At 38.1% G+C, this 25,624-nt stretch overlaps 1 protein-coding gene across 1 annotated transcript; it reads left to right on the top strand.

The window, feature by feature from the left end:
* On the top strand, positions 1-25,624 carry LOC130244659 (intraflagellar transport protein 43 homolog). The gene is made up of 9 exons (XM_056477180.1): positions 1-67; positions 941-1,042; positions 6,738-6,808; positions 12,438-12,473; positions 13,144-13,190; positions 21,748-21,820; positions 22,597-22,672; positions 23,226-23,288; positions 24,903-25,624. Exons 1-9 carry the CDS (start codon positions 23-25, stop codon positions 25,011-25,013), a joined length of 624 nt encoding a protein of 207 aa, XP_056333155.1. The 5' UTR covers positions 1-22; the 3' UTR covers positions 25,014-25,624.

Here is a 25,624-nt window from a genome sequence, read left to right as displayed (position 1 = left end):
TCCTGGACGCGTTCCGTTAGAAATGGACGACGGTCTTCAGCTGGCAGACGGCGGATTCACTAAAAATGTGAGTTGAATGGATATTAAACTGTTTTATAAACGTCTGCCTCTCATTAAGCAGACAGACTGGTTTTCCAGACGCGCAGCAGAGCTCGGAAAGCGCACATTTGTGATTGTTTCTTTCACTTCGCGTTTCAAACTGCAGTTCACCAGTGTTCTGCGGGTTAAACACAATGTGAAGTCCTGAGTAAAGAACAGCTCGTTCAGATCAGTCAGCTCTAGTGGACAGAAATAAGCTGATCTGCTGCTGTTTGTGTGCGTTTAAACGTGTAATGAAATGTCCTGTACTCTGTTTGCGTCGAATGTAAACAAAGGTGGCGCGTCATGTTACCATAGCAACAGTAGAGGAAGACCACATGACTTCTTCACGCCGAGCGTGTATTTACAGTAATAAGATGACCATATATACAGTTGTAAAGTAATGTTGATGCAAAATAATGCTCTAAAACATTATATATCATCTTTGAGAAGAATGTAGTTTCGTTTACAGACACCGGCCACTTTATTAGGTACACCTTACTAGTACCAGGTGTGACCCCCTTTTGCCTTCGGAACTGCCTTAATCCTTCGTAGCGTAGATTCAACAAGATACTGGAAATATTCCTCAGAGATTTTACTCCATATTGACTTAGTAGCATCTCGCAGTTGCTGCAGATTTGTAAAGAATATCTTGAATATGTAAATAAAATACAATGAAGAATTTCACAATCTCGACATTCGACAATCTAAGACATTAAGAAAATAGAATTAACGGGTAATTTATTAACTAATATATGTTCTTGTTAACTTCGGGCCGCAGCTGTATTGCTTCTAGCAACAACCTGAATGTTGGTGATGATGATGATGATGATGATGATGATAAAGTATTATTGTTTTTCAGGTGGCTCGGTCAGGCAGAAGAGCGCGTCAGTCGGCTGAGATGATAAACGGGGAAGACTCTCGGCAGAGGAGATCGTCTTCATCAATCAGCACTGCAGCAGAGGTCAGTCTCACACTCATTTCAGCTAGAATAAAAGCAGTTTTTAATTATTTTAAAACCCATTTTAAGGTCAATATTATTAGCTCCTTCAGCAATATTAGTTTTGGATTGTCTCCAGAACAAACCACTGTTATACAATGACTTGCCTATTCAATTACTCTAACTTTAACCTAGTTAAGCCTTTAAATGTCACTTTAAGCTGAATACTAGTGACTTGAAGAATATCTAGTCTAATATTATGTGCTGTCATCATGGCAAAGAGAAAATAATTCAGTTATTAGAGATGAGTTATTAAAACTGTTATGTTTAGAAATGTGTTGAAAAAGAATCTTCTCTTCGTTAAAGAGATATTGGGGGAAAAATATACAGGGGAACTAATAATTCAGTAGGGCTAATAATTCTGAAGTTATTTTATAAGCACATTTACATTCTACATCACCGCTGTCAAAGTTTTATTAGAACATTTACTTTTTAACTTGAAATATCAGAATCCAAATAACCTTAAAAGTGCTGTAAGTTTTTGGCTCTTCTCTTTGCTAATGGCGATGCAGTGGCGCAGTAGGTAGTGCTGTCACCTCACAGCAAGAAGGTTGCTGGTTCAAGCCTCAGCTGGGTCAGTTGGCGTCAGTTGCTCCGGTTTCCCCCACAGTCTGAAGACATGCGGTACAGGTGAATTGGGTAAGCTAAATTGTCCATAGTGTATGAGTGTGAATGAGTGTGGGTTGCAGCTGGAAGGGCATCCACTGCGTAAAAACATGCTGGATAAGTTGGCTGTTCATTCCGCTATGGCGACCCCGGATTAATATTAATTTAGTTAATATTAATTAATAATAATTAAATTAAAATATTAATTCTCCAATGTGTGTTTCGTGTCAGAACGTCTGTCTTTGGTCTCTATAACCAGCCCACTGCCAGTTTACCCTAAATATATTCCACCACCCCGGGTTGCCTTGGTGGAAAAACAGAGTATTTCATTTCAGTCATCAAGGCTGCATCAATATATGAGGCTGCAGCTGAAAATTTGAGGACAATAGCAGCCTCGGAAATAAAACACAGAGTTATAAAAATCTGCATGAAGTGGTTGTAATTAACAAACATTACAAATATAAACATTAGCTGAGCAGCTTACAGTGTATGGCTCGATCTTCAGACGTACTCGGTCCTGTTTGTATCATCAATCTGGTAATCCCTGTTTGCTTACAGTCATCATCAGAGGGATCGGGTGTAAAAAAACAACCTATCCAGTATTTTAAATTTGGAGTGCAATACCTAGTTCAACCACTAGCTGTCAATCCTAGCTGTCAATTCAGAAAGACTTTCAAAACCAAAGTGTTTCTGCAGACTGTTTATATCAAGTCGGATTAGAACAAATACAATAAATACATCTTTACTATTAGAAGCTGATTATATTCACACACTGCTGACACACAACTGTGTTTAAACACCTTATAAAAGTGATTTTGGCATAATAGGTCCCCATTAAAGCAATAAAGATAGAATGGTTATAAGCTGTGACTAAAAACTGTAACAAATTGTTCACCCCTGAAATAATCACCCAAAAATAAAAGTTTACTCTTCCTCAAGTGGTTCCAAGCCTTTATGAGTTTCTTTCTTCTGCTGAACAATAATATTTAGATATTTTGAAGAAAGCTGAAACTTATCACCATTGAATTCCATAGTAGGAAAAACAAATAGTATGGAAGTCAATGGTTACAGGTTTCCAACATTCTTCAAAATATTTTCCTCTGTGTTTAACACTCATAAAAATCAGTAAACTATGACAAAATTAAAATTGTTGTGTGAACTATCCCTTTAAACCTGCGTGGAGTGTAAAGTGTGTGTAACTGTCCTGAGCGCTGGTTTATTCCGGGGCTCTATTTTAAGCCTCGTTGACTCGGTGAACTTTTCTCCCTTACACACGAACTGAAGATTGTTGAAGGCATATTTGGCGGAGCTGTCGCGTTACTGCAGGGCATCGGCATCCGTGGCATGCCATCTTTGGTCGCTCTGGGTTCGTCCCCATGAGTGCTGAGAGCCGTGCATCAAGTCTGCTCGGAATCCTAGCTATGCTTTTTTTTCTGTAAACTCTCCAAATTAGGCTGCGTTTTCCGATGTAAAAAGCAGCATTCTTGAGTCCCCCGTGACCTCACATCTACATGAAATACATTTTTCTGCCATGATGAGCGACATGCTCGTTTTCCACATGTCTCTATAGTCAGAGCTTTGCTTATTCTTTAAAAATGCATGTTTTATGCTCCTGAAGCAAACCACATCAGAGCGGATGACTTTTAATAAAGGGACGGATTTTGTGGTAATGTAACCAATAAATAAATGTTATATAAGTGTAATAATGTAATATAATCAAGCCAACTGATTCTAAACTTTTTTGTTGTATTAACTGTTCCAAGTAACACTTAATTTGTTTAGCCTTTTTTATTCACTACCAAAAGCCTCATTCAGTCAAGACCTCAGTTGAGAAGTCTTGTCACTGAACCTTCAATAATGTCCAGTATAGAATATGTGGTCATGCTGCAGTGGAAACAGAATGAATATTGTGTCTGACTCCATCATGAGCTTGGAGGACTGCATCCATACATCTCTGACATGACTCAAATCACTGATTAATAAAGTCATCTGGAATGGCAAAGAAAGCCTTCTTGCAGGACTCCCAGAGTTCATCAAGAGTCTTTGTGTTCATCTTCAACGCCTCCTCCATCTTACCTCAGACGTGCTCAATAATGTTCATGTCTGGTGACTGGGCTGGCCAATCCTGGAGCAGCTTGACCTTCTCTGCTTTCAGGAGCTTTGATGTGGAGGCTGAAGTATGAGAAGGAGCGCTATCCTGCTGGAGAATTTGCCCTCTCCTGTGGTTTGTAATGTAATGGGCAGCACAAATGTCTTGATACCTCAGGCTGTTGATGTTATCACCATTGGTGTGCTGGAATATAATTGGGTGAATTGGTAGTGGGCTGGTTATAGAGACCAAAACAAAGACAGACATTTTGACACAGAGTGCACATTTTCAAAGGAGAATAACTGACTGTAGCATTGTTTCTCTGATAAACAGAGAAAATTCACTTAGCAGTTCTTAAACATCTGCAAACATACGGTATTTTAATGCTTAAAAGTAAAAAAAATGTACATACAACATCTTTAACTTTGTTCATTTCTCCAGCTATTTCACAGTTAATTCTGCAAACATGTTTCAAGTTATAATATAATCAATTATTAATAGAAAGGTAGTAAGCTAGTAATTGTGTGGCATCTGTTACTTCAAATAAAGTGTTACCAGTAATTCATAAAAGAACCACTTGAGTGTGAGTAACTGATGAGAAAATGTTCATTTTTGGGTGAACTATCCCTTTAAGGGAATCATTTGAATGAATGATTCAATTAATTACGACCTAACATTGGTTATTTATTTATTTATTTATTTATTTATTTATCAAACAGCAAAAAAATACATCCCACAGAAGATTAATTATTATTAACAAAAAATACCCCCAAAATTAGATATATTTATGTCAGCCTTGGAACATTCTCTCTGCTGACCTGTTTTCTGTGACTCGGTTTGCGAATGCGGCGCGTTCCTTTCCCGCAGCCGTCCTGACATCAGGATTTACAAATGACCCTTCTGAAGGAACCCAGCAGCGGAAGTTTATTTGCTCTGCTGTGTTTTTTATGTTGGAAGTAACTGAATTCCTGCAGGGCTCTGGATTATTTGCAGACCCAATTTGGTAATGAGAAATGCCTCTTTTTTTTATCCCAAATGCATTTGCGGGTTGCCCACCCCTGTTGTGCCCTGAGGAATTCTGTCATTTTAAAGCTGGGCTGTTATTCAGATGCTCTCAGATCCGCCATCGTAACCCAATTGACTATTTTCAGAATTAAAGAATGAGAGGGAGATGGGTGTTTTTTTTTCCTCTGTGAAGTTATTTTGGGTCATGCCTGGTCAGAGCCGTTCCCACAGTTAAACACCCCGCAGACCCCTTCAGTGCTTTCTGAGAATGTAACTACTGTATATGAATAAGCCGCTCTTCATATACAAGTTCAAATAGCTTTATTGGCTAGACATTTTGTTGCAGTATTACCAAAGCGTTTTACCAAAGAATACAATAAGGAATAGATACACAGTGGTGTGAAAAAGTAATTGCCCGTTACTGATTTCTTATTGTTTTGCATGTTTGTCACACTTTAATGTTTCAGATGATCAAATAAATCTAAATATTAGTCAAAGATAACACAAACACATCTTGCAGTTTTTAAATAAAGGGTTTTACTATTACAGGAAAACAAAATTGAACGTAGCAAAACGAAACAAAACTTCATAGCCCTGTGTGAAAAAGTGTTTTCCCTGCATTAAAACATAACTTGATTCTGATTTATCACACCTGAATTTAATTTCTGTGGCCACGCCCACGGCTGATTACTGCTGCACCTGCAATCAGCAAATCACTCAAATAGGACCTGCCTGACAAAGTAGACCAAAAGATCCTCAAAAGCCAGACATCACGCTGAGATCCAAAAAAAAGCTCAAAAACAAATAAGAAAATAATTGAGATCTGCCAGTTTGGAAAACTAATTTAAATTTGTTCAAACACCGCTGTATAAAGATATATTTATTGCTGTATTGAGTTTTCACAGCTATATTTAGTAGTGGTAGGCAAAGCTAGGCTTCATGAAACACTAGATATATTTCCATCCAATAATTCTAATTGAATTTATGCGTAAAATGTAATGTAAAAATTTTTATGTAAATCACAGAGCGAGTTTTCTCCACCTCATCTGTCAGGGATCAGCTGTGATCACCTCTGCCGTTTATCAGCGTCAGTCATCGATGAACAGCGCCAGAGCGTTAGAGCCAGTCGCAGCCTTTTCTGTTGAGCGCGTGACCAATTATAAGCGTTTAACAACTCGCTCCATCTGAAACATTAAAGTGTGACAAACATGCAAAACAATAAGAAATCAGTAAAGGGCAATTCATTTTTCACACCACTGTGGGATAATATTTACGTTCGTTAATTTGCTTTAAATGCTTATGTTGTTCTGTCCGTGTACTTGAGTTTTGTTTGATACATTCAAAGAGTATTTTCTTTGAGGAGGTCAAATTAAAGACACAGTTCATATATCTTACTGCTTGTATTAAAGGACAAAATTGTATTACAAATACACAGAAAATGTATTTATAAATGATACTTTTTAATACAAGAATTGTTGTTGCTGTGAAGTACAATATAAATTGTGTATGGAAAGCATCGTCAATGCTCCGAGATATCAAATTGAACCGAATCAATGGCATGATAATCGTAACTGAACCGTGAGACCAGTGTAGCTTCACACCTCTATCAGCCATCCCTAATATTTAGATTTTGTTTTAAACCAGGAATAATGCAGTGTTCATCATTGAACTGTTGTTTTAACGTGTGGAAAATAGGCATAGTGGGAAATGAATAGTTCTCAAGTGATCTAAATAAACAATATTGGTCTAATATCTGAAATATTCGAACATGCACACTTGAATATTTGAGTTATAGTTGTAAACTGTTAGTGTCTCTCTGTAATTCCTCGTTGTAAGTGTCTTTGGTTAGAGGGGTCTTGAATTGAAAGGTAAATGTAAAGGTAATGTGCCTGATTCTGTGCTCATACAAAGTTGAGGTATGCTGTGGATGAACTGATTGTTGTGTGTGTTTGATTTCAGGGTCCTCCGCCGAAACCCACCCGTCGTCAGGGAGGATGGGCAGAAGAAAGCTCCACTACCGCTAATGCAAAGTCAGTACATGTCTGTCTGTCTGTCTGTCTGTCTGTCTGTCTGTCTGTCTGTCTGTTTATCTGTCTGTCTGTCTGTTTATCTGTCTGTCTGTCTGTTTGTTTGTCTGCCTGTTTATCTGTCTGCCTGTTTATCTGTCTGCCTGTTTATCTGTCTGCCTGTTTATCTGTCTGTCTGTCTGTCTGTCTGTCTGTCAGTCTATCTGTCTGCCTCTATGTTTACCTGCCTGTCTGTTTATCTGTCTGTCTGTCTGTCTGTCTGTCTGTCTGTTTATCTGTCTGTCTGTCTGTCTGCCTGTCTGTCTGTTTATCTGTCTGCCTGTTTATCTGTCTGTCTGACTGTCTGTCTGTCTGTCTGTCTGTCTGTCTGTCAGTCTATCTGTCTGCCTCTATGTTTACCTGCCTGTCTGTTTATCTGTCTGTCTGTCTGTCTGTCTGTCTGTCTGTCTGTCTGTCTGTCTGTTTATCTGTCTGTCTGTCTGTCTGCCTGTCTGTCTGTTTATCTGTCTGCCTGTTTATCTGTCTGTCTGACTGTCTGTCTGTCTGTCTGTCTGTCTGTCTGTCTGTCAGTCTATCTGTCTGCCTCTATGTTTACCTGCCTGTCTGTTTTTCTGTCTGTTTGTTTATCTGTCTGTCTGTCTGTCGGTCTGTTTATCTGTCTGTCTGTCTATCTATCTGTCTGTCTGTCTGTCTGTCTGTCTGTCTGTCTGTCTGTCTGTCTGTCTGGCTGTCTGCCTGCTGTCTGTCTATCTATCTATCTATCTATCTATCTATCTATCTATCTATCTATCTATCTATCTATCTATCTATCTATCTATCTATCTGTCTGTCTGTCTGTCTGTCTGTCTGTCTGTCTGTCTGTCTGTCTGTCTGTCTGTCTGTCTGTCTGTTTTTCTGTCTGTTTTTCTGTCTGTTTTTCTGTCTGTCTGTCTGTCTGTCTGTCTGTCTGTCTGTCTGTCTGTTTTTCTGCCTGTCTGTTTTTCTGTCTGTCTGTTTATCTGTCTGTCTGTCTGTCTGTCGGTCTGTTTATCTGTCTGTCTGTCTATCTATCTGTCTGTCTGTCTGTCTGTCTGTCTGTCTGTCTGTCTGTCTTTTTAAACCTTTTACATTTGTTTGAAAGTCCTCAGACTAGGCTTTTCTCAAGCAACAATGTGCTTTAGCTCCAGATGCTAGTCCTGATCTAAAGTCATTTAATAAAATGAATGCTTTGTTCGTGTAGATGAGGTTATTATTATTTTTTTTTTTGAAGAAGAAGAAGAATGTTGAGGGTAGCATGAGTTTTGGAGTGCCGTTTTCTTCATTGTTATTTATTTTAAAACACTTCTTCCTCCATGATCTGTGTGTGCTGTTGTGATGCTCAGTCTCCACATGATGGCAGCGTCTCCTGCTAAATGTGTTTTACTCTCTGCTAATGTCTGCCAGTGAAATAATAAAGGGTAAACAGTAGTGATATAGAAAAAAATGATTCAGGTCCGAATGGAGCTGCAAGGTTAACATACTACACAGAATTTCAATGCAATATGTAAGATATACATTTTAAGGTTTAATTGTTTTCTGCATAGAAATGCTAAGATTGAATTACTGCAGAAATGACATCCATACGTCAATACAAAATACAAATACCAACAACAACAAAATGCTTAAAAAATGCAACAAAAAACAACCCTTCAAAATATATTCCACATAAACCATTCAAAGTTACACCAATAAACAAACAAAAACACACCTCTATATCAAGAAAAGTCATACACAACTAGCATCTCCACATCAAAATGGTTAAAAAAAACATTGACAAATACTATTTGTTGAAAGTCCCTAAGTGTCCATGACATTTTCATTAACTGTATATTTATTATTTAATATTTTGATTAAGTTAAAGGTATTACATTTCTTGGCTGTATTTATGATATGATAAAGATGATATGATAAGTCATGACAACTAATCTTTTTATTTTATTCATTCATTCATTCATTCATTCATTTTCCTTCGGCTTAGTTCCTTTATTCATCAGGGGCCACCACGGCGGAATGAACCACCAACTTATCCAGCATATGTTTTACACAGCAGTATGGAGCATGCACTGTATTTTATGCATACAGAAACTATGCATACTGTAAACACTCTAAAGCAGAATGCTGACTGTTCTTAACCCAACGCTGGGTCAAATATAAAATGCATGAATACAATTTTATCTTTTTTATTTTGGTGTTTGTCCAATTTTTTTGATCCAATGTTGAATTAATACAGCACTATAAAGATGTCCGTGATTTCAACACTTAAAAATCCGTAACATGTTAAACAGAAAGCTTCCTTAATATATGCAGTGAATAACCGTAAACTCACTTTCCCATAATTCCCTGCATGACACTTCAAGTTTTATGCTTTTTTTTGTTAACATTACTGTGCTTCTTTTTTAGGTTTTTTCTCTTCAGTCATGCACATTAGAGTCTAATGTTGATAAATAATGTTTATTCATGTGAGGCAACAGTGCTAACCACTGAGCCACCGTGCCACCCCAAGCTGAAATCAATTGAAAAGGTCTTTTCTAAAATGTTATGTATACCTTTTCCTACCATATTTTCCTACCACAACATATGTTCCTACCATATTTAACAGTTAAATTCCTTTTTTGTTTTAACAATGAACCCAGCATTTATTCAGTGAACAGTGTGCATGCTCCATACTGCTGAAATGAAAGTATGCTAGCATTTTCCTCAATGTAAGCATTGGCTGGGCTACGTAAAGGTCAGGAATGTCACTTCTGAGCGTCTGTCAAACTTATCTCGATTCCGTTGGCTGGAGGTGTTAAAGGGCTTCTGGACGCATTGATTCTCCTCCTGAAACAAAGTAATCGTCCCCTCTGAAGAAGACAAGGACTTTTTTCTTCATCTCAATGTCACCCCTCGTGCTCAATCACCGGCGCTCTGTTGCAGCTAATCCCACAGCAGAAATCCTGGGATTTGCAGATCTATCACTCCTAATTGACACTAAATGATCTGTCAGTTTATTGATGGAGCTTTGAAGCCAAGTTGTCACAATATATTTTATCCCCAACAACTTTTTTTCCAGACAGTTTTAGCATGATGCGTCACACAGGGCGCAATGGAGAGAAGCGGAACGAGTGCTAAACAGACTGAAGACTTCATCTATTGTATTTTATTCTGTTCATCTTTATTTCTATAGCACTTATACAATGAAGATTGTGTTAAAGCAGCTTAACATTGAAGTTCTAGTCAGTCTAGTTTTCAGAGTTGAAGCTCAGTTTAGTTTAGCTCAGTGTTGAAAGTCCAAACACTGAAGAGCAAATCCATTGATGCGCAGCAAGTCTCAAACCAAGCAAGCCAGTGGCGACATCTACGTCAGCATTTACCAATCTTCAGTCACATGAAATGTTCTTTTAGTTCACCTAAACGTTAATGAGCAGTCCATTTACTTGAGTTCAGTTTATTGTTCTAATGGTATCACCGAAGAGTTGAGTGCTGAGTTGAGTAATGAAAGTTATCAATGCATTATTGACATTTAATCATATTGTTGCTTTAAATAATATCGAATGTAACTCTAAGGTTAGCTGAATGCTTGCTTCGGTAATGTCATAGACTTGTGTTTTTGGAGATTCTCCACAGGAATTGTTGTTAGAATCCAATAGGTGGCGCTAAACACCAGCAGAATGAGCAAGAATCACAGTTTACTGTGTGAGGAATAAAGAACTATTTATTGGGCTTTTGTAGACAAGAACTTTTCATGTGTTTTCGTTGAGCTTTATACTTTATGCATCATTTTATATTAATGTGATCTAGTGACGATATGGAGGGGAAAATGCTCAATATGTAACTCTGGGTCATTTTTAAATGAAATGTTTTAAATCAGCTGAACGCTGAAAAATGCTTTCAGTTGATATGGTTTGATAGGATAGGACAATATCTGGCTGTGATGCAACTAATTGAACATATGGAATCTTTGTTTGTTTTTTTAAATCTAATTATTACTGATAAAATCACCTTGTGAAACATGCGTATTAAGATCTTAGCTATTTATATTACTAATCTGAAGTTGAGTTATGATATATTAACGTCAGCAAAATTACTAAATAACTTCATGGAAGATTTCCCAGTGATGGGTTGCAGCTGGAAGGGCATCCACTATGTGAAACATGTGCTGATTAATTGGTGGTTCATTCCGCTGTGGCGACCCCCTTATTAATAAATGGACTAACCTGAAAAGAAAAAGAATGTATGTACTTCATGGACGATGATCTTCCTATAATACACTTAAAAATGATTTTGCTGCTTGTTCTGACTTTATTTTGATGGTCCCTATTTTTCTGACAAAGTTATATTGCAACTTCCAGTTAATACTCATTTGAGTATTAGTAGACTGTCTGCTTAATGTCTGCTGATACTGCTCCTTCAACATTTAACTGACTAAGAAACTTTGCAAGTGCATGTCAATTTAAACTAACCCTAACCCCAACTTAACAGTCTACTTCTATTCTAATGAGAATTAGCTGGCATGTAGATGCAATGCCACTTAAATTCAACAAAATGTGTTAAGTGACCATCAAAATAAAGTGAAACCGTTTATGTTTAATCTACTTAATTTTTTTAAGTTAACTTGTTTGATTTGTGTTGGGACAACATGAATGAACTGTGTGGAACCCTGCATTTTTTACACAGTGAATTCTAATGATTTTTGGCATAAAAGAACAATTGATTATTTTGGCTTGTTAAAAAGTTGAGGGTCACAAGTAAGATTTAGTTAATGATGCTTATATTAACATGGGCGACAAATAAAATAAAATTGTAATGTTTTTAATTTAGATTAATAAAACCCTTTCAACAGACTACTTGTGTTAAATATTCTGTATAAACATCAGTTACGTTTTTATTACTACTAATAATTTAACAATAATGTATCTTAGTTTCCCAGTACTTGGTCGCACCTGGAAGGGCATCTACTGCTTAAAGCATATGCTGGAAGAGTTGCTGGTTCATTCCGCTGTGGCGACCACTAATAAATAAGGGACTAAGCTAAAGGAAAATTAATAAACGAATGTACGAATGTTTTACGATCAAAGCTATATAGTTTTAAAACGCGTAATGCACTGTAACACAATGATGATTGAGAGATTTACAGCAGCGTCAATGCTTCCCATTCACTTTGAATGGGTGATGTCAAGCGTTGCCGAACTGAATTGTGAATCCATTGGTGCAGAAGCGCTCGCTGCAGATACAGGGAATTTCTCAACTTTTCAAGTGCCAACAGAAGCGTCAGCCAATCAGATCACTTTATGCAAATACCCCAGCTCAGACAGTAGCTGATTGCGGACTAATATTATTGGCCGACGCTACTATGATAATCGCATCAGCCCCAACTTCAGACATGCCCTCTGTCAAGCCTTGATGCTGAAGCCCCGTGTGAATCGGGCATTAGAGTAATAAGCCTCAGAAAATTTGAGATGTTTTAGAGATGTTTATGCTTTTATCCAACGTTCTTTGTGCTTGAGTGTGACGAAATGGAGAGGATCATTTCATTTTTGGGTGAACTGTCCCTTTAAAGAGTACAACGGGTTCTTTTAAAATGAAGTTTTCAGCAGATGAAGAGACTGATGTTGATTTCTGCTGTCCTCCACAGGTCTGGACGGCGAGCGGCTGTCGAAGAGCTGGAGGAGTGAGTTCACTTTACCTTCACGTTCAGATTGACACGCAGTGATTACTAGATAAATCTGAAGAGCGTAAACATGTTTGTTTATGCTCTTGATTTAAGAAGGAAATTACCGTTGTGCTGGAATTGCCCTTGGTTAATGCGAGAACAATCACTCTGATTAAAGACATGATGTGTTGACGTGTGTGACCTGTGCTTAGGAACTAGATCACCACTGTTAGAACCGGATGGCCTAACACATGTCTTTAAAGGGGACCTATTATGCCCCCTTTTTTCACAAGATGTACAAAAAGTCTCTGATGAGTGTGTGTATGACGTTTCAGCTCAAAATAACACACAAATATTCTTTTATAACTCTGAAACTGACCCTTTTAGGCTTTGATCCAAATTTTCTCATTTAAATTCAAATAAGATTTTCAAAAGAGGGCGGAGCTACAAATGCCTGTGTGTCAGCATAGTGGCAGATGTAAAACAGCAGTAGCTGTGTTCTCAGTGCAGTGTCTGTGTTCAAGTTTATTTACATTGTTTTTAACCTTTTAAAACACATTCTCATGTGCTGTAACAGATTTTCAAGTACTATTCAACAAATGTACAAAAGTAAATGTGGGTTTGTTTGTGCTTGTGTGTGTGTCTGCTGTCCTGTGTTTGACATGATGTCTCTCTGTGTGTGTTGTAGTCGTCGGCTGAGGCCTCAAACCCCTGAGGGCTCCGACAATGAAAGCGGTGAGTAGATGATTCCCTCCAGTCCTGATTCAACACACACACCCCCACACACAGTCACTCTCTCTCCTTGTCCAGTTAACCAGATATCAACCTCACACACACACACACACACACACCTGATTTCACTCTGAGAAACGCACACGATTTAGCCTTAAAGTTGCTTGAGGCTCAGGTGTTGCTCACATCTACAGTCACAAACAATATAGAGACCTTAAATAATGGAAGAAATAATAAAGCACTCAATAAAAGAAATAAAGATATATAATTATAGCAAACAGCAATTATACAGAGATAACATACTGATCAGGGTTTCCAGAATATCAATTTAATGACATTTAAGTTGATCAATGCACAGTTGAAGTCAAAATTATGTGTGAAATTTTTATTCTTTTAAACATTTTTGCAGAGTATTGTTTAATGTGGAGATTTTTTCAATATATTTTAAAGCAATATAGTTTCTGTTAACTAATTTTTTTGCCATGATGACAGGATATAATACAACACAGGCTCATTCTGAAAACGTAGCCCTATATACATGTCCGGAGAGTGCAAATTATGTAGCCAGAAGTACGTATGGCTGCATTTCGTTAAACGAACATGATGGGGCGGTATGACACCATTCCTTTTCGGGATACCAGCTGACCACTTACCTCCATTTTGACGGCTTTTCCGCTGTTACCAGTTTTCCCAGTAGCTTGCCGTGTTTGTTGGTGGACTTGAGATGGAGAGAGGAGTTGACCATGACGAACATGTTCGAGTTCCAGAAAGAACGGTTGCAGAAAGCAGGTTAAACAAAAACAAAATGGCAAGAAATAAAATAAACAAGTAAATAACAGGGTGAGAATGTGGTAACATCTGAAAACATGGTAAAAGTCATTGTTTTCTGGATTGCTTTTGAAAACACTGTGGGTTGGGTTTAAGGAAGGGGGAGGGTGGGGGATCGGTCAGTCAGTCAGTCAGTCGACAGCGACCTCTGGTAGGTTTAAGTGAGAACAGCAAAAAAATTTAGCTTCTGGGAGATATTTGGTGCTCTCCAGAAATGTATGCAGGGGTACGTATCCATAATGAGCCTTAGTTGATATAATATTTGATAGTAGTATTCAGCTTAAAGTGACACTTAAAGGCTTAACTAGGTTAATTATGCAAGTTAGGGCAATTAGGCAAGTCACATTAGGCACAGTCAGAAATATTTTTCGATGAGGTTAATAATATTGACCATAGCAGTTTTCACATAAAAAAAATTCTGGCCAAACTTAAAGAAAAAAGACTTTATCCAGAAGAAAAAAACTGTGTGAAAACGTCTGGAAAAATGTCAAAATTAATTGAAATTTCATAGGTTGGTTGATAATTTTACTACAAACTTATTGATCGTTAAGGACAGACTTAGTAATTTGACATATAAAATAGTTTGATTTCAACCCAGGCTCATTCTGAAAACGCACCGCTATATACATTTCTGGAGAGCACCAAATACCTCCCAGGAGCTACGTTTTTTTTTGTTTTTTTTTTGTTTTTTTTGGAGTTTTTGTTTTCGCGAGTCCACCAGAGGCCGCTGTGTACGCTTTTTCAGATCTCAAATTTGTCTCGCTAATGCCAATCACGCCTGCTGTTCTCACCAATCCACCATAAATCCACCAGAGGCCACTGTCCGAACAACTGACCCACCCTCCTCCTTCCCTAAACCCAACCAATACTGTTTTCAAAAGCATCGATTGACCACCTCCCACCCACTACTCTAAACCCAACCAAAAGCTTTCAAAAGCAATCCAGAAAAAGAAAAGCCCTCTTCTGATTTTTACCACGTTTTCAGATTTTACCACATTCTCACCCTGTTATTTACTTTATTATATTTATTTTACTTTTTGGCTTTTGTTTTTGTCTTACCTGCTTTCTGGAACCGTCCTTCACCAGACTTGAACCCCGTTGTTGTGCTCAACTCCTCTCTGCGTCTCAAATCCTCAAGTACATGTCGAGCTACTGGACAAACTGGTAACAGCGGGAAAAACATCCATATGGAGGTAATTGATCAGCTGGTAGCACGAACAGCAATGGCGTCATCCCGCCCATAGCGTTCGTTTTAAAAACTAAATGCAGCCATATGCACTTCTGGCTACATAATTTGCGATCTCCAGAAATGTATATAGGGCTACGTTTTCAGAATGAGCCTGTGTTGCTTGAGTTTATTGATCTGCCAGTGTATTTTTACCCACAGCTATACATTAAACATTAGTAAAAATAGCATTCTGCTCAAAGAAAACCACGAACAGTACAATTGTGATAAATTTACTGTTTCACCTTTCACATTTTTAATAATGACATGACTTTAACCCATAACCACATTCTTATTAAACACCCATTAGGCATTTTTTATTACACTTTTTCTATCATTTTGTTTATTTTTATAGAAAGCCTTTTCAAACCTTGTCAAACTTCTGCCCTCAATTCTCAGACCAATTTCTGATGAACGTCTGTGGGATTTCAGAATGCAACAAGTCAAATTATCATAATTAACTCAATATTTAATTGGCTCATGATACTCATCCACTCACTCCCAAAAATATCATTACCTCATTTTTTTTGCCAAAAATGAAGTTGCTGCTGATGTTTCCCTGTACTGGGTTGCAGCTGGAAGGACCCTGATGAATAACAGGACTAAGCCGAAGGCAAATTAATGAATGAAGTTACTGCCTTTTACACCGCAGTATATTGTGCTTTATGCAGTACATGATTGTTGATTATTGATTATTTATGTTTAGTTCAAACCATTTCCCCACCACTTGGTTACGACTGGAAGGGCATCCGCTGTGTAAAACATATGCTGGAATAGTTAGTGGTTCATTCCGCTGTGGTCACCCCTGATAAATAAGTGACTAAGCTGAAGGAAAATGGATGAACAAATGAGTTCCAACCATAAATGAAACCATTATCAAGCCCCACTTACACTTAAAAGGTGCATTTCCATTGTGTTTGATTAACTAAAAGAACACACTAAACCTACTTGAAAAAGTGGCCTAGAATGTTTCAAGCTTGTCAGTTATTTCCAGAGGTAGCTGAAATTGCATTCAATCTGATTGAGTTCATAATGTAAACGTGTGCAGTGTGTAATGAATGACACTGTGTAGTATCAAAACACACGTTTATGATGGAAAGCATAGCCATTCACACCCTTTTCATTAGTTTGCTGCGCTGCTTGCTGGTAAATCACACTATATGAGTTGATTTATTCAATCATTCTCAGGTGTCGCAGTGAGAATAGTGATATTGATTGAGACTAAATAAGTAAGAAGCTTGTCGAAACCCTTACAAAATCTCACATTTGAACAATGTTAATAATAGCAGTTTATTAAAAGTGTTGTGTGGTCAGTGAAGACACACGACTCATTCCAGATTTCTAGAGGAAACCCATGCCAACACAGGGAGAACATGCAAACTCCACAGAGAAACACCAACTGACCTAGCCAGGACTAGCCGGTATTAGATTCTGACCGTATGATAACTTTGGATAAAAATATCACAGTTACACGGTATCACGTTATTGTGATTACTGCTCTAAAATATATTCTTTTTAAATGTCTGGGTAAAAAACCAAAACTTTTTTCCCCTTTGAAAACAATTTATTAAATTTTTTGAAAGATTTATAATATGATGGAAAAGTAAACACGTCAGGCTAAATAATTCAAATGAATTATTGACTTAAGCTGTCTTCATTAGTTTCAAAAACACTTTACAATTTAAAACGGCATCTTTGGATAGCTTTTCTGCTAAAGATACTGTTGTCCTGAAAAAAATGTAAATAAAAAATCCAACACATACCTTAAGAACGGTATTACAAAAAATGTTGGCGGTTTTTAAAACCTTGACTTTTCCAAACCGCGGTATACCATGAAAACGGTTATCGTCCCATGCCTAGCCAGGACTTGAACCAGTGTAAGGCAACAGTGCTAACCACTAAGCCACCATGTCGCCACCATAAGTAATAATTTTACACCGAAAATAAATGACAGAACAATGAATAAATTAACAAATAAAAATACGAATAAATAAAAAATAGTATTTATCTATATGTACATCTAAACATCATATTAGCTCAGTATTTCCCTTTTAAGGAGAACAAATGTAATCAAGGGCATCTGAACCTCTCTCTGAATGGCACTTTGCTATTTTCATTTTGTATATTTTTCTCTCTTTAGAGTAGAAATGTGTATATTCCATACAAAGTATAAAGCTGACCGGTCAGTTTTTGTCATGTGACTTGCTGCGCGCTCAAGCCATTCTTTCCACTAGATGCACCTGGAAAGCATTAGCGCGTCGTGCCGAGTGCGCACCGCATGCACATCACTCCCAATATGCACGCATGAAAAGAAATAACGAAGTTGCACGCACAAAAGACGCGTCGTGTCATGTGAACGGCCCTTAGTTAACAACCTCAGCCATAGTTAATCCAGTGTGCGTGCTTATTAGCCTCAGTGTACAAGCTCAGAACTTTAAACTAGTGCACAGTTGGCAATGCAATTGAGTGGTGAAATCGGTTCATCGTTGCATCCCTACTCTTAACAAACATCACTCAGTATGAACCGACTTTACTCTGTCTTGTGAAAATTGTTCTTAAATAAATAAATAATGTGTTTTTCCTCTAGTAGAGGCGTGACACATGACGTTTTGATCAAATCAGCATCAAAAAGCAGTATGTCGTTGTTGATTCCCTCTCGATCTGGTGTCGCAGGTCGCGTCGTGACCTCGTAAAAAAACAATGTTTTCTGGCACCACTTAATCACGGCGTTTGCATAGAGAGCTTTACCGCTCTCATGCTGAACTCTGGCGTAAATGTGTCGATGGTGCATTATTCTGCAGACGTGCAAAAGTTCAAATCCAGCGGAGTGTTTGCGAAGGCTGCTGGACGCGAGGCTTTTTTCGATGTCATTGCTCTAAGACCATTAAATTTGACTGCGGGTCCGCGGGGGCCCGAATCTGCTGAACGCACTGCTTTAGAAATGAGGAGACGGTGTCACCTCGCGCTCATGAATATGAAGCAGAGCCCGCCCGCATTTATTTGTGTATCAGGAACACAGATGAATCTTGTCAGCGGCTAAACGAGCCTGGCATTTGTAATTAGCTTTAATTAAAAATGAGAGAAAAGGAAGAAGTTATCAATGTAGGATAACGGGGCCTTGTTATGAGGGCCAGGGAGATGGGCTTGAACGTGATGCTTTTGTGACTGAGAGGGAATTCAAAATCACTTCAGAATGATCACGCTCGTCTCCTTGAGATGTGAAATCTTTTGCAGAATGCTGTAAGGTGATGGCATGCAGTAGAAATGGTTGTAAATATACAGTTTAAGGCAAAAATGTTTGACATTTGAATCCATTTTAATTTTTTCCCAAGTGCTGTTTAAGGGAGAGCAAATTTCAAAACATAATAGTTTTAATAACTCATTTCTAATAACTTTTTTTTGTCTGTGGTATGGTGACAGTACATGATGTTTTGCAAGATACTAAAAGTGCAATTTAAAAGCTTAAAGGTCCCATGAAATTAAAATAAGGTGTTTTCAAGAGTTCACACTTAGCTGATGATTGGTAATAAGCTACTTTGGCATGCTGTCCCAGGAGAGAGCCCTGAGTTCATGAGTTCAGTAATATTTTAGTAGAGATATTATATGAGAGACTTGCTTTGTTTACTAAATAAAGTGAATCTAATTGGATTTGCATTTTAAACATTAAATAAAAGTTAAATAGATATTATTTTTATTTCACATATTAAGGTTTTAGTTATGATACTCCCAAAATAATTCAGCAGAAATCCACAGATTTTTACCAAAATTCTCAGCAGAAATAGCAAAAAATGTCCGCAGATTCCGTCTGGCCTTACCCAAGACTTATTTTTATTATTATTATTATTATTATTATTATTATTATTATTATTATTATTATTATTTACTTTTGTTAAAGTTTAATATACTGTCAGACTTGTGTGAGGGTGTTTTTGTTTGTGCTTGTGTGTCTGAACCAAAAAAAGTGACAAACCTAAATCTGTTCAAAGTGAAATATTACTTTAAGCATCACATCAATGAATAATGTTTATTTAAACGACTCATTGTCATGACAGTCAGTAAAAGTGATCCACTTGTTCAGTAGTTTAAAGTGAATGCATGTAGTTAATGTCATAAAGGTTAGTCCTGCTTTTATTACCTGAGACTTAATATTCATTCATTTTCTTTTCGGCTTAGTCTCTTTATTAATCAGGGGTCGCCACAGCGGAATGAACCGCCAACTTATCCAGCATATGTTTTACGCACTGGATGCCCTTCCAGCTGCAACCCATCACTGAGAAACACCCATACACACTCATTCACACACACACACACACAATATGGCTAATTTAGCTTATTCAGTACCTCTATAGTGCATGTGTTTGGACTGTGGGGGAAACCGGAGCACCCGGAGGAAACCCACGCCAACACAGGGAGAACATGCAAACTCCACACAGAAATGCCAACTGGCCCAGCCGGGACTCGAACCAGCAACCTTCTTGCTATGAGGCGACATCGCTACCCACTGTGCCACCATGCCGCCAGACTTTATTATTAATATTATTATTATTTACTTATGTTAAAGTTTAATATACTGTCAGAGTTGTGTGAGGGTGTTTTTGGAAGTGTCTGAACCAATAAAAGTGTGCTGAAATCTGTTAAAAGTCCAATATTACTTTAAATAATTGATTAACGTTTATTTAATCGACTTAATCGACAGTAAAAGCGACCCACTTGTTCAAAATAAGTTGAATATAAAGGGAATGCATGTAGTTAATGTCATAAAAGTTCCCGCTTTCATTACCCAAGACATTATTAATTAATGTATTGAGTTTAATACACTGTCAAACTTGCGCGATGGTGATTTTGTAAGTGTGTGTGCTCTCTTGTCTGAACCTGAACGCGCTCCAGCAATAAAAGCGTGTCCAAAAAAGAGGAGAAGGGCTGTGAAAGTTTGTCCTTCTTTGGGAGCGGTGCCACGCTCCGTCCTGTCGAGTTTTGCCAATTAAAGCGGGTTCCCACTGTTGCGGGCAGCGGGCGCGTGGCTCTTGGCACCGCGGCTCCTGCCAGGCCGCGCCGTGACTTCCGACCCCACACAGATGGACCCGCCGGCAGGCCTGAGCGCTGGAGCCCGGCCCGAACCCAACGCAGGTCGCCGCTCTGGCCTGACGGGTCCTGAGGGTGCCCGCCGCTGACAGCGCCCAAATGTGTGTGTCGGTGTGTTTCTGGGGAGCCCCTGGCCGGAGCGGCGCCTCGCAGCGGGCAGAAATACACTGAATATTCATGCCCGCCTGCTCGCCGTGACAGGGGGCAGCGCGGAAGAGGATGTCAGAGCGAGAGTGAGAGAAACGCCACTTCACACACAATACAAGCAGACACACAGCATCTGCGCCGAGTGGAGGGATTGTGGGAAATGCTGCAACTCGCTGCAACACCCGGCGGTGGGCGCTTGCAGCATATGGAAGCTGGAGGTGGCTGGGGCGAGTAAACAAAACTGAAGTCAATTACAATCAGTCAATATTACTCTCTGTAAACCAAGCTTGTTACGTCAGGCAGTGTAAAAGAAAGCTCTGTGATTAAAGTGGGATACAGTTTCTGTTGTCCTGAAGCTCTTTATTAAACGTATAGTTAAATTAACAAAATATAGATGTTAGTTATGGTGGCTTGAGGAAACCAACATACTGTTTTACTACCTAAACTTCTTCTTCTACTAAGAAGAATGCGTCACTGTTCATACTACAACCACCAAACTACCTCCAAACCTCCAGACTATACTGAATTAAGTTGCTATATCTTTTCCAACTGATCTGACTTTCGGTTTCCGTAAACTGACCCGTAACATTCGGAGAAGTCCCATTGACTTAACATTGGACCAAACTTTGTGAGCTAACTTTGCGCCAGACTGTCATACAGAGTTAAGCGTGGGTTCATTTAACTCTATCACTGATGACCTTTCAACTTAGTAACCACACCCTAGCGACTGTCCCATAGACTTCCATTATAAAAAAAATCTGCCATTGACTTTACATTGGACATACTAAGAAGCTAATCTATATACTACATACTAAAAAAACAAGCCACGCCCACTCTTTGCTCATTTATTTTAGCGTTTTTCTAGGAACTGCATCGCATTACGAAAAGAATCAGCCTGATCTCACGAGAAAACGTAAGTATTTTACGTTTTGACAGTTTAGTGGCTAATTCGTACGAATTTGTACGAGTTCAGTCGTACGAAATTGTACGATTTTAAAAAGACGGCGTGGCACCTAACCCCACCCCTGAACCCAACCGTCATTGGCGGATGAGCAAATCGTACTAAATTGTACGAATTAGATCATACGAATTCATACGAATTAGCCACTAAATCAAAAAGTTACGAATTGCCGTGAGATTGTGTTGAAAGAATAGCCATTGCAGCTTCCGGTTCACGGGGACTTTAAGGCCTTTGAAGCAGAGAGGATTTTTTTCAGTAGATCTATAAGTCTCTGTGTATTGCAGGTGTTTACATCCAATTTTTTGTGTTTTGTGTAGACATCCCAGTGATTCCAGACCTGGAGGAAGTTCAGGAGGAGGATCTGACCATGCAGATTGCAGCTCCACCCAGGTATTAGACACACATCAAACTCTCATATGACCACAAATCATCGTGATGTTATCCTGAAACATGTGCTGTTCACTTCCACTAAATCTGACATCTTTCTGCTATTCAGGAGACTTCTAACAACTATCAACTATGCTATCAGACCCCATAGCTTTACGCAATTCGCGATCGCTGAATCCAACGTAAAATCAACAAAAAGTTTATTGCAATTTATTGCGATCCTGGAAAAATACTTAATTAAATGCAAAATAATTTGCAAAAAATGTAAACAATCATAAAATATAAAATTCCAAACCATATAATTAAAATATATTTATTTTAGTTTGCAATTAATTGTTTTATATGACTTAAAGACGTTGCATACACAGCACATATGATGTATTTGAGTGTCTCTCGAAAAATGACGTCACCTGAGTCGCCACAGTCCTAACATTATATGAAAGTGGTGGGAAAAATATTTGCAGCCTGTGCAGTAAGCAGACGCTGATGAAGTGCGAGTGATTTACATGTGAATTCAATGCAAAGATGCGATTTGACATGCTGTGGCGCAAATCGAGTGCATGACACGGTGTGAATTTGCCGTTTGACGTGCTTTAGACTCTAAAAGAAAGTGTGAGCAAACATCTAACAAACGGAGCAATGGAACAGACAGAAAAGCAAGCAGCTTACTATGATGGAGATCGGTTCAAGGATGACTTCTGCTGGACTAACAGAGTTTATTTGAATCCAGCCTCATAGGATAAAACAGACATGTGTTTATTTTTCTCTGCTGTCTTCAGTGTCCAGGTGAACCGCGTCATGACCTACAGAGACCTGGACAATGACTTGATGAAGTTCTCCGCTTTCCAGACCCTGGTGAGGACTTGCAGTCATTCCTTAAAGAGACAGTTCACCTAAAATATGAACATTTTCTCACCATTTACTCTCCCTAAAGTGGTTCTAATGCTTCTTTTATTCTGTCTGTTGAACACAAAAGGAGATATTCTGAAAAATGTTGGAAACCATGTAACCGTTGAGTTGACTAGTAGGAAAAACAATTACTACAGAAGTCAATAATTACAGGTTTCCAACATTGTTTCCCATGGTGTTTCCCAGTACTGGGTTGCAGCTGGAAGGGCATCTGCTGTGTAAAATATATGCTGGAATAGTTGGCGGTTCATTCCATTGTGGTGACCCCTGAAAAATAAAGAGACTAAGCTGAAGGAAAATGAATGGAGAGGAAGAAAATGATGAGTTTTTGGGTAAATTGTCACTTAAAAAACTGAGAATCCTGAAAGGTGGTATTAATTCAGTGCCTTTAGGTCCTACAGTTGTCTGTTTTGGGATGATGTTTGTCTGCATGCAGACTTGGCATTATATTGCGGATCTCTTCATGTTTTCAGTAACTCTATGTGTTAAATGTGTCCAGGATGGAGAGATTGACCTGAAGTTGCTCACCAAGGTTTTGGCCCCAGAGCAGGAGGTACGAGAGGTCAGTAAACACATTGTCTGTCCAGCATATTTGAGGGTCACTCTCCTACAAAATGTTCAGAGTTTGTGTGGGTCTTAAAAAAGACTTTAAAGGTCCTGTGAAAATTTAAATATATATTTTTTAGATGTGAGTTTAAGTCTGTTAGTTTTCAGGAAATCTATTAGCTAGTGTGCTCCAAACCAGCGAGAAAATTAACGTTTAGAAGATACAAAACTAATATAAACATCTAAAGCTTGCAGTTCAATCGCCTGAATCAATTGATTGTTTTCACATCACCTCAAACTTGAGTTTCTTGTCAAATCTTGACCAATCAAATACTCTCTAGCTGCTGACAAGGCCCACCCCCTTTAAGATGCTTTTCATTTGATGCTCTTGAGCTCAACCACTGACAGAGCTGTGAGAAAATGAAACGTTACTGTTTTTTAAGTGAAGTTTCATAAACTAATTTCGAGAGGAGCACGTGATATGATTGAGCACGTCTGGCCACTCATCTGTAATCAGTAATAATCCAATCAGAGTGATTCTAGTTTACTATAAATGGATCATTTTCTCCCTACTGTTCTATCTTCGTTTGGAAGAATCCCCCCTTCCACCCCATCTCCTCCTTTTCCTCCCTTTTCTAAAGGGGGAGCTCTCGAGACCTACCTGATCTCGGATCTCCTGATATGCTTATCGACTGAGCGGGAGCCCTGGGCTCAAATATCTCCGAGCTCAGGGTTCTCTCCCGGGACAGCATGCCAAAGCTGCTTTATACGCCAAGCATATCTAAGTGGGAACTCTTGAAAACTGTTTTTTGTCCTGCCCTCTCTACATTTTTCAGTTGAGATTACGTCAAACATTGAATAAAAATGCACATTTCAAAGAGCACTTTAAAAGTCGCTTTACTTACTCTGTATGTTGAACTTTTATTTTGAAAGCGGGAGGCTCAGATTGTTTACTATGCATTACTGAGTAAAGATATGTTCAAACTCATGTCAGCACGCAAAATGCAGGATATACAGATTGTACATTTGTTCAGCTCCACTTTGAAGAGGCATGCGGTATGTTTAATTGTATTTTTGTCAATTTATGATGTTTATTGTGAAATTTGATGCGCATGTTTCAACAAACACTGCTGAATAGTAATAAACTTTAACTCAATTTTTCTTTATTCGCTTTACGATAAATTAAGGACTGAAATCAGAGCAGAAAATCTTACATTTATATGATCATGGCATTCATTTTTGCTCTGTAGATATGAAGTTCTCAACATATTGCTGTATTGTATTCCCTTCAATTTTTTCCCCCTTAAAGTGTCCATTTAAATGTCTTAAATTTATCCTCATAAAACCCTCAGAAACCCTGTTTTTGCAGTGGCTGTTTGTCCAGAAATGATGGTTTGGTCTTCATGTGATTCCAAACCCATACACTCGAAAATGATGCATTCGCTGTGGATGTTTTGAAAACTTCACTCTTTTATACACTACTGCAGTATTTAAATGAACAGAATCCTTCATTTGTCAATCATATATGGTTGTAAATATCAATAGTGTGAAAAGGAACAGGAGTTGTTGATGTCATAGTGCCCTTAGTGTTCATAAACTGCAGTTAAATGTATGTTTTTGCTGTATTAAGGAGGATGTTGGCTGGGATTGGGATCATCTGTTCACTGAAGTCTCCTCTGAACTGCAGTCTGAATGGGATGAAGGTGATCGGGAGGATCAGTCTCCGCTTCCAGTAGCCTAAGGACAGACATTCTGTCAGTGCTTTTCTTACTTGTTTCTACACTGCAAAAATACTTTTCTAACTTAGATCTTTCTTTTTTATTAGTCTTGTTTCTTGTCCAAATATCTACAAATGCTTACATCAAGGAGCATTTTCTAGACAAGCAAAAAATATTGCCTTATTTTAAGAAATAATTATTCAAAATCAAGTGAGTTTTTCCTTAAAACAAGCAAAATAATCTGCCAATAGGGTAAGTGAAATAATCGTATTTTTCGTTTTGGCATAAGATTATTTCTACTTACCCCATCGGCAGATTATTTTGCTTGTTTTAAGGAAAAACTCATTTAATTTTGAGATATTTGGACTGGAATCAAGACCAAAACTCTCGGTAAGAAAATCATCTTTTGCAGTGTATAGTCCAAATATATAAAAATGAGTGCCGGGAAAAGATTAATCGCGTCCAAAATAAAGTTGTTTTGACAATATTTATTATGTATATATAAATACACACATACATGCGCATATTTCAGAAAATAAAATGATATTTAGATGTATATATGTTTATAATACAAATTATATATAAATTGAAATATCTATGGAATGAAATAGTTTTTATGTATATATAGTAAATA

The sequence above is a fragment of the Danio aesculapii genome, chromosome 17, assembly GCF_903798145.1.
Source record: "Danio aesculapii chromosome 17, fDanAes4.1, whole genome shotgun sequence".
Taxonomy (NCBI): domain Eukaryota; kingdom Metazoa; phylum Chordata; class Actinopteri; order Cypriniformes; family Danionidae; genus Danio; species Danio aesculapii.
This window is presented reverse-complemented; position numbering and strand designations above follow the sequence as displayed.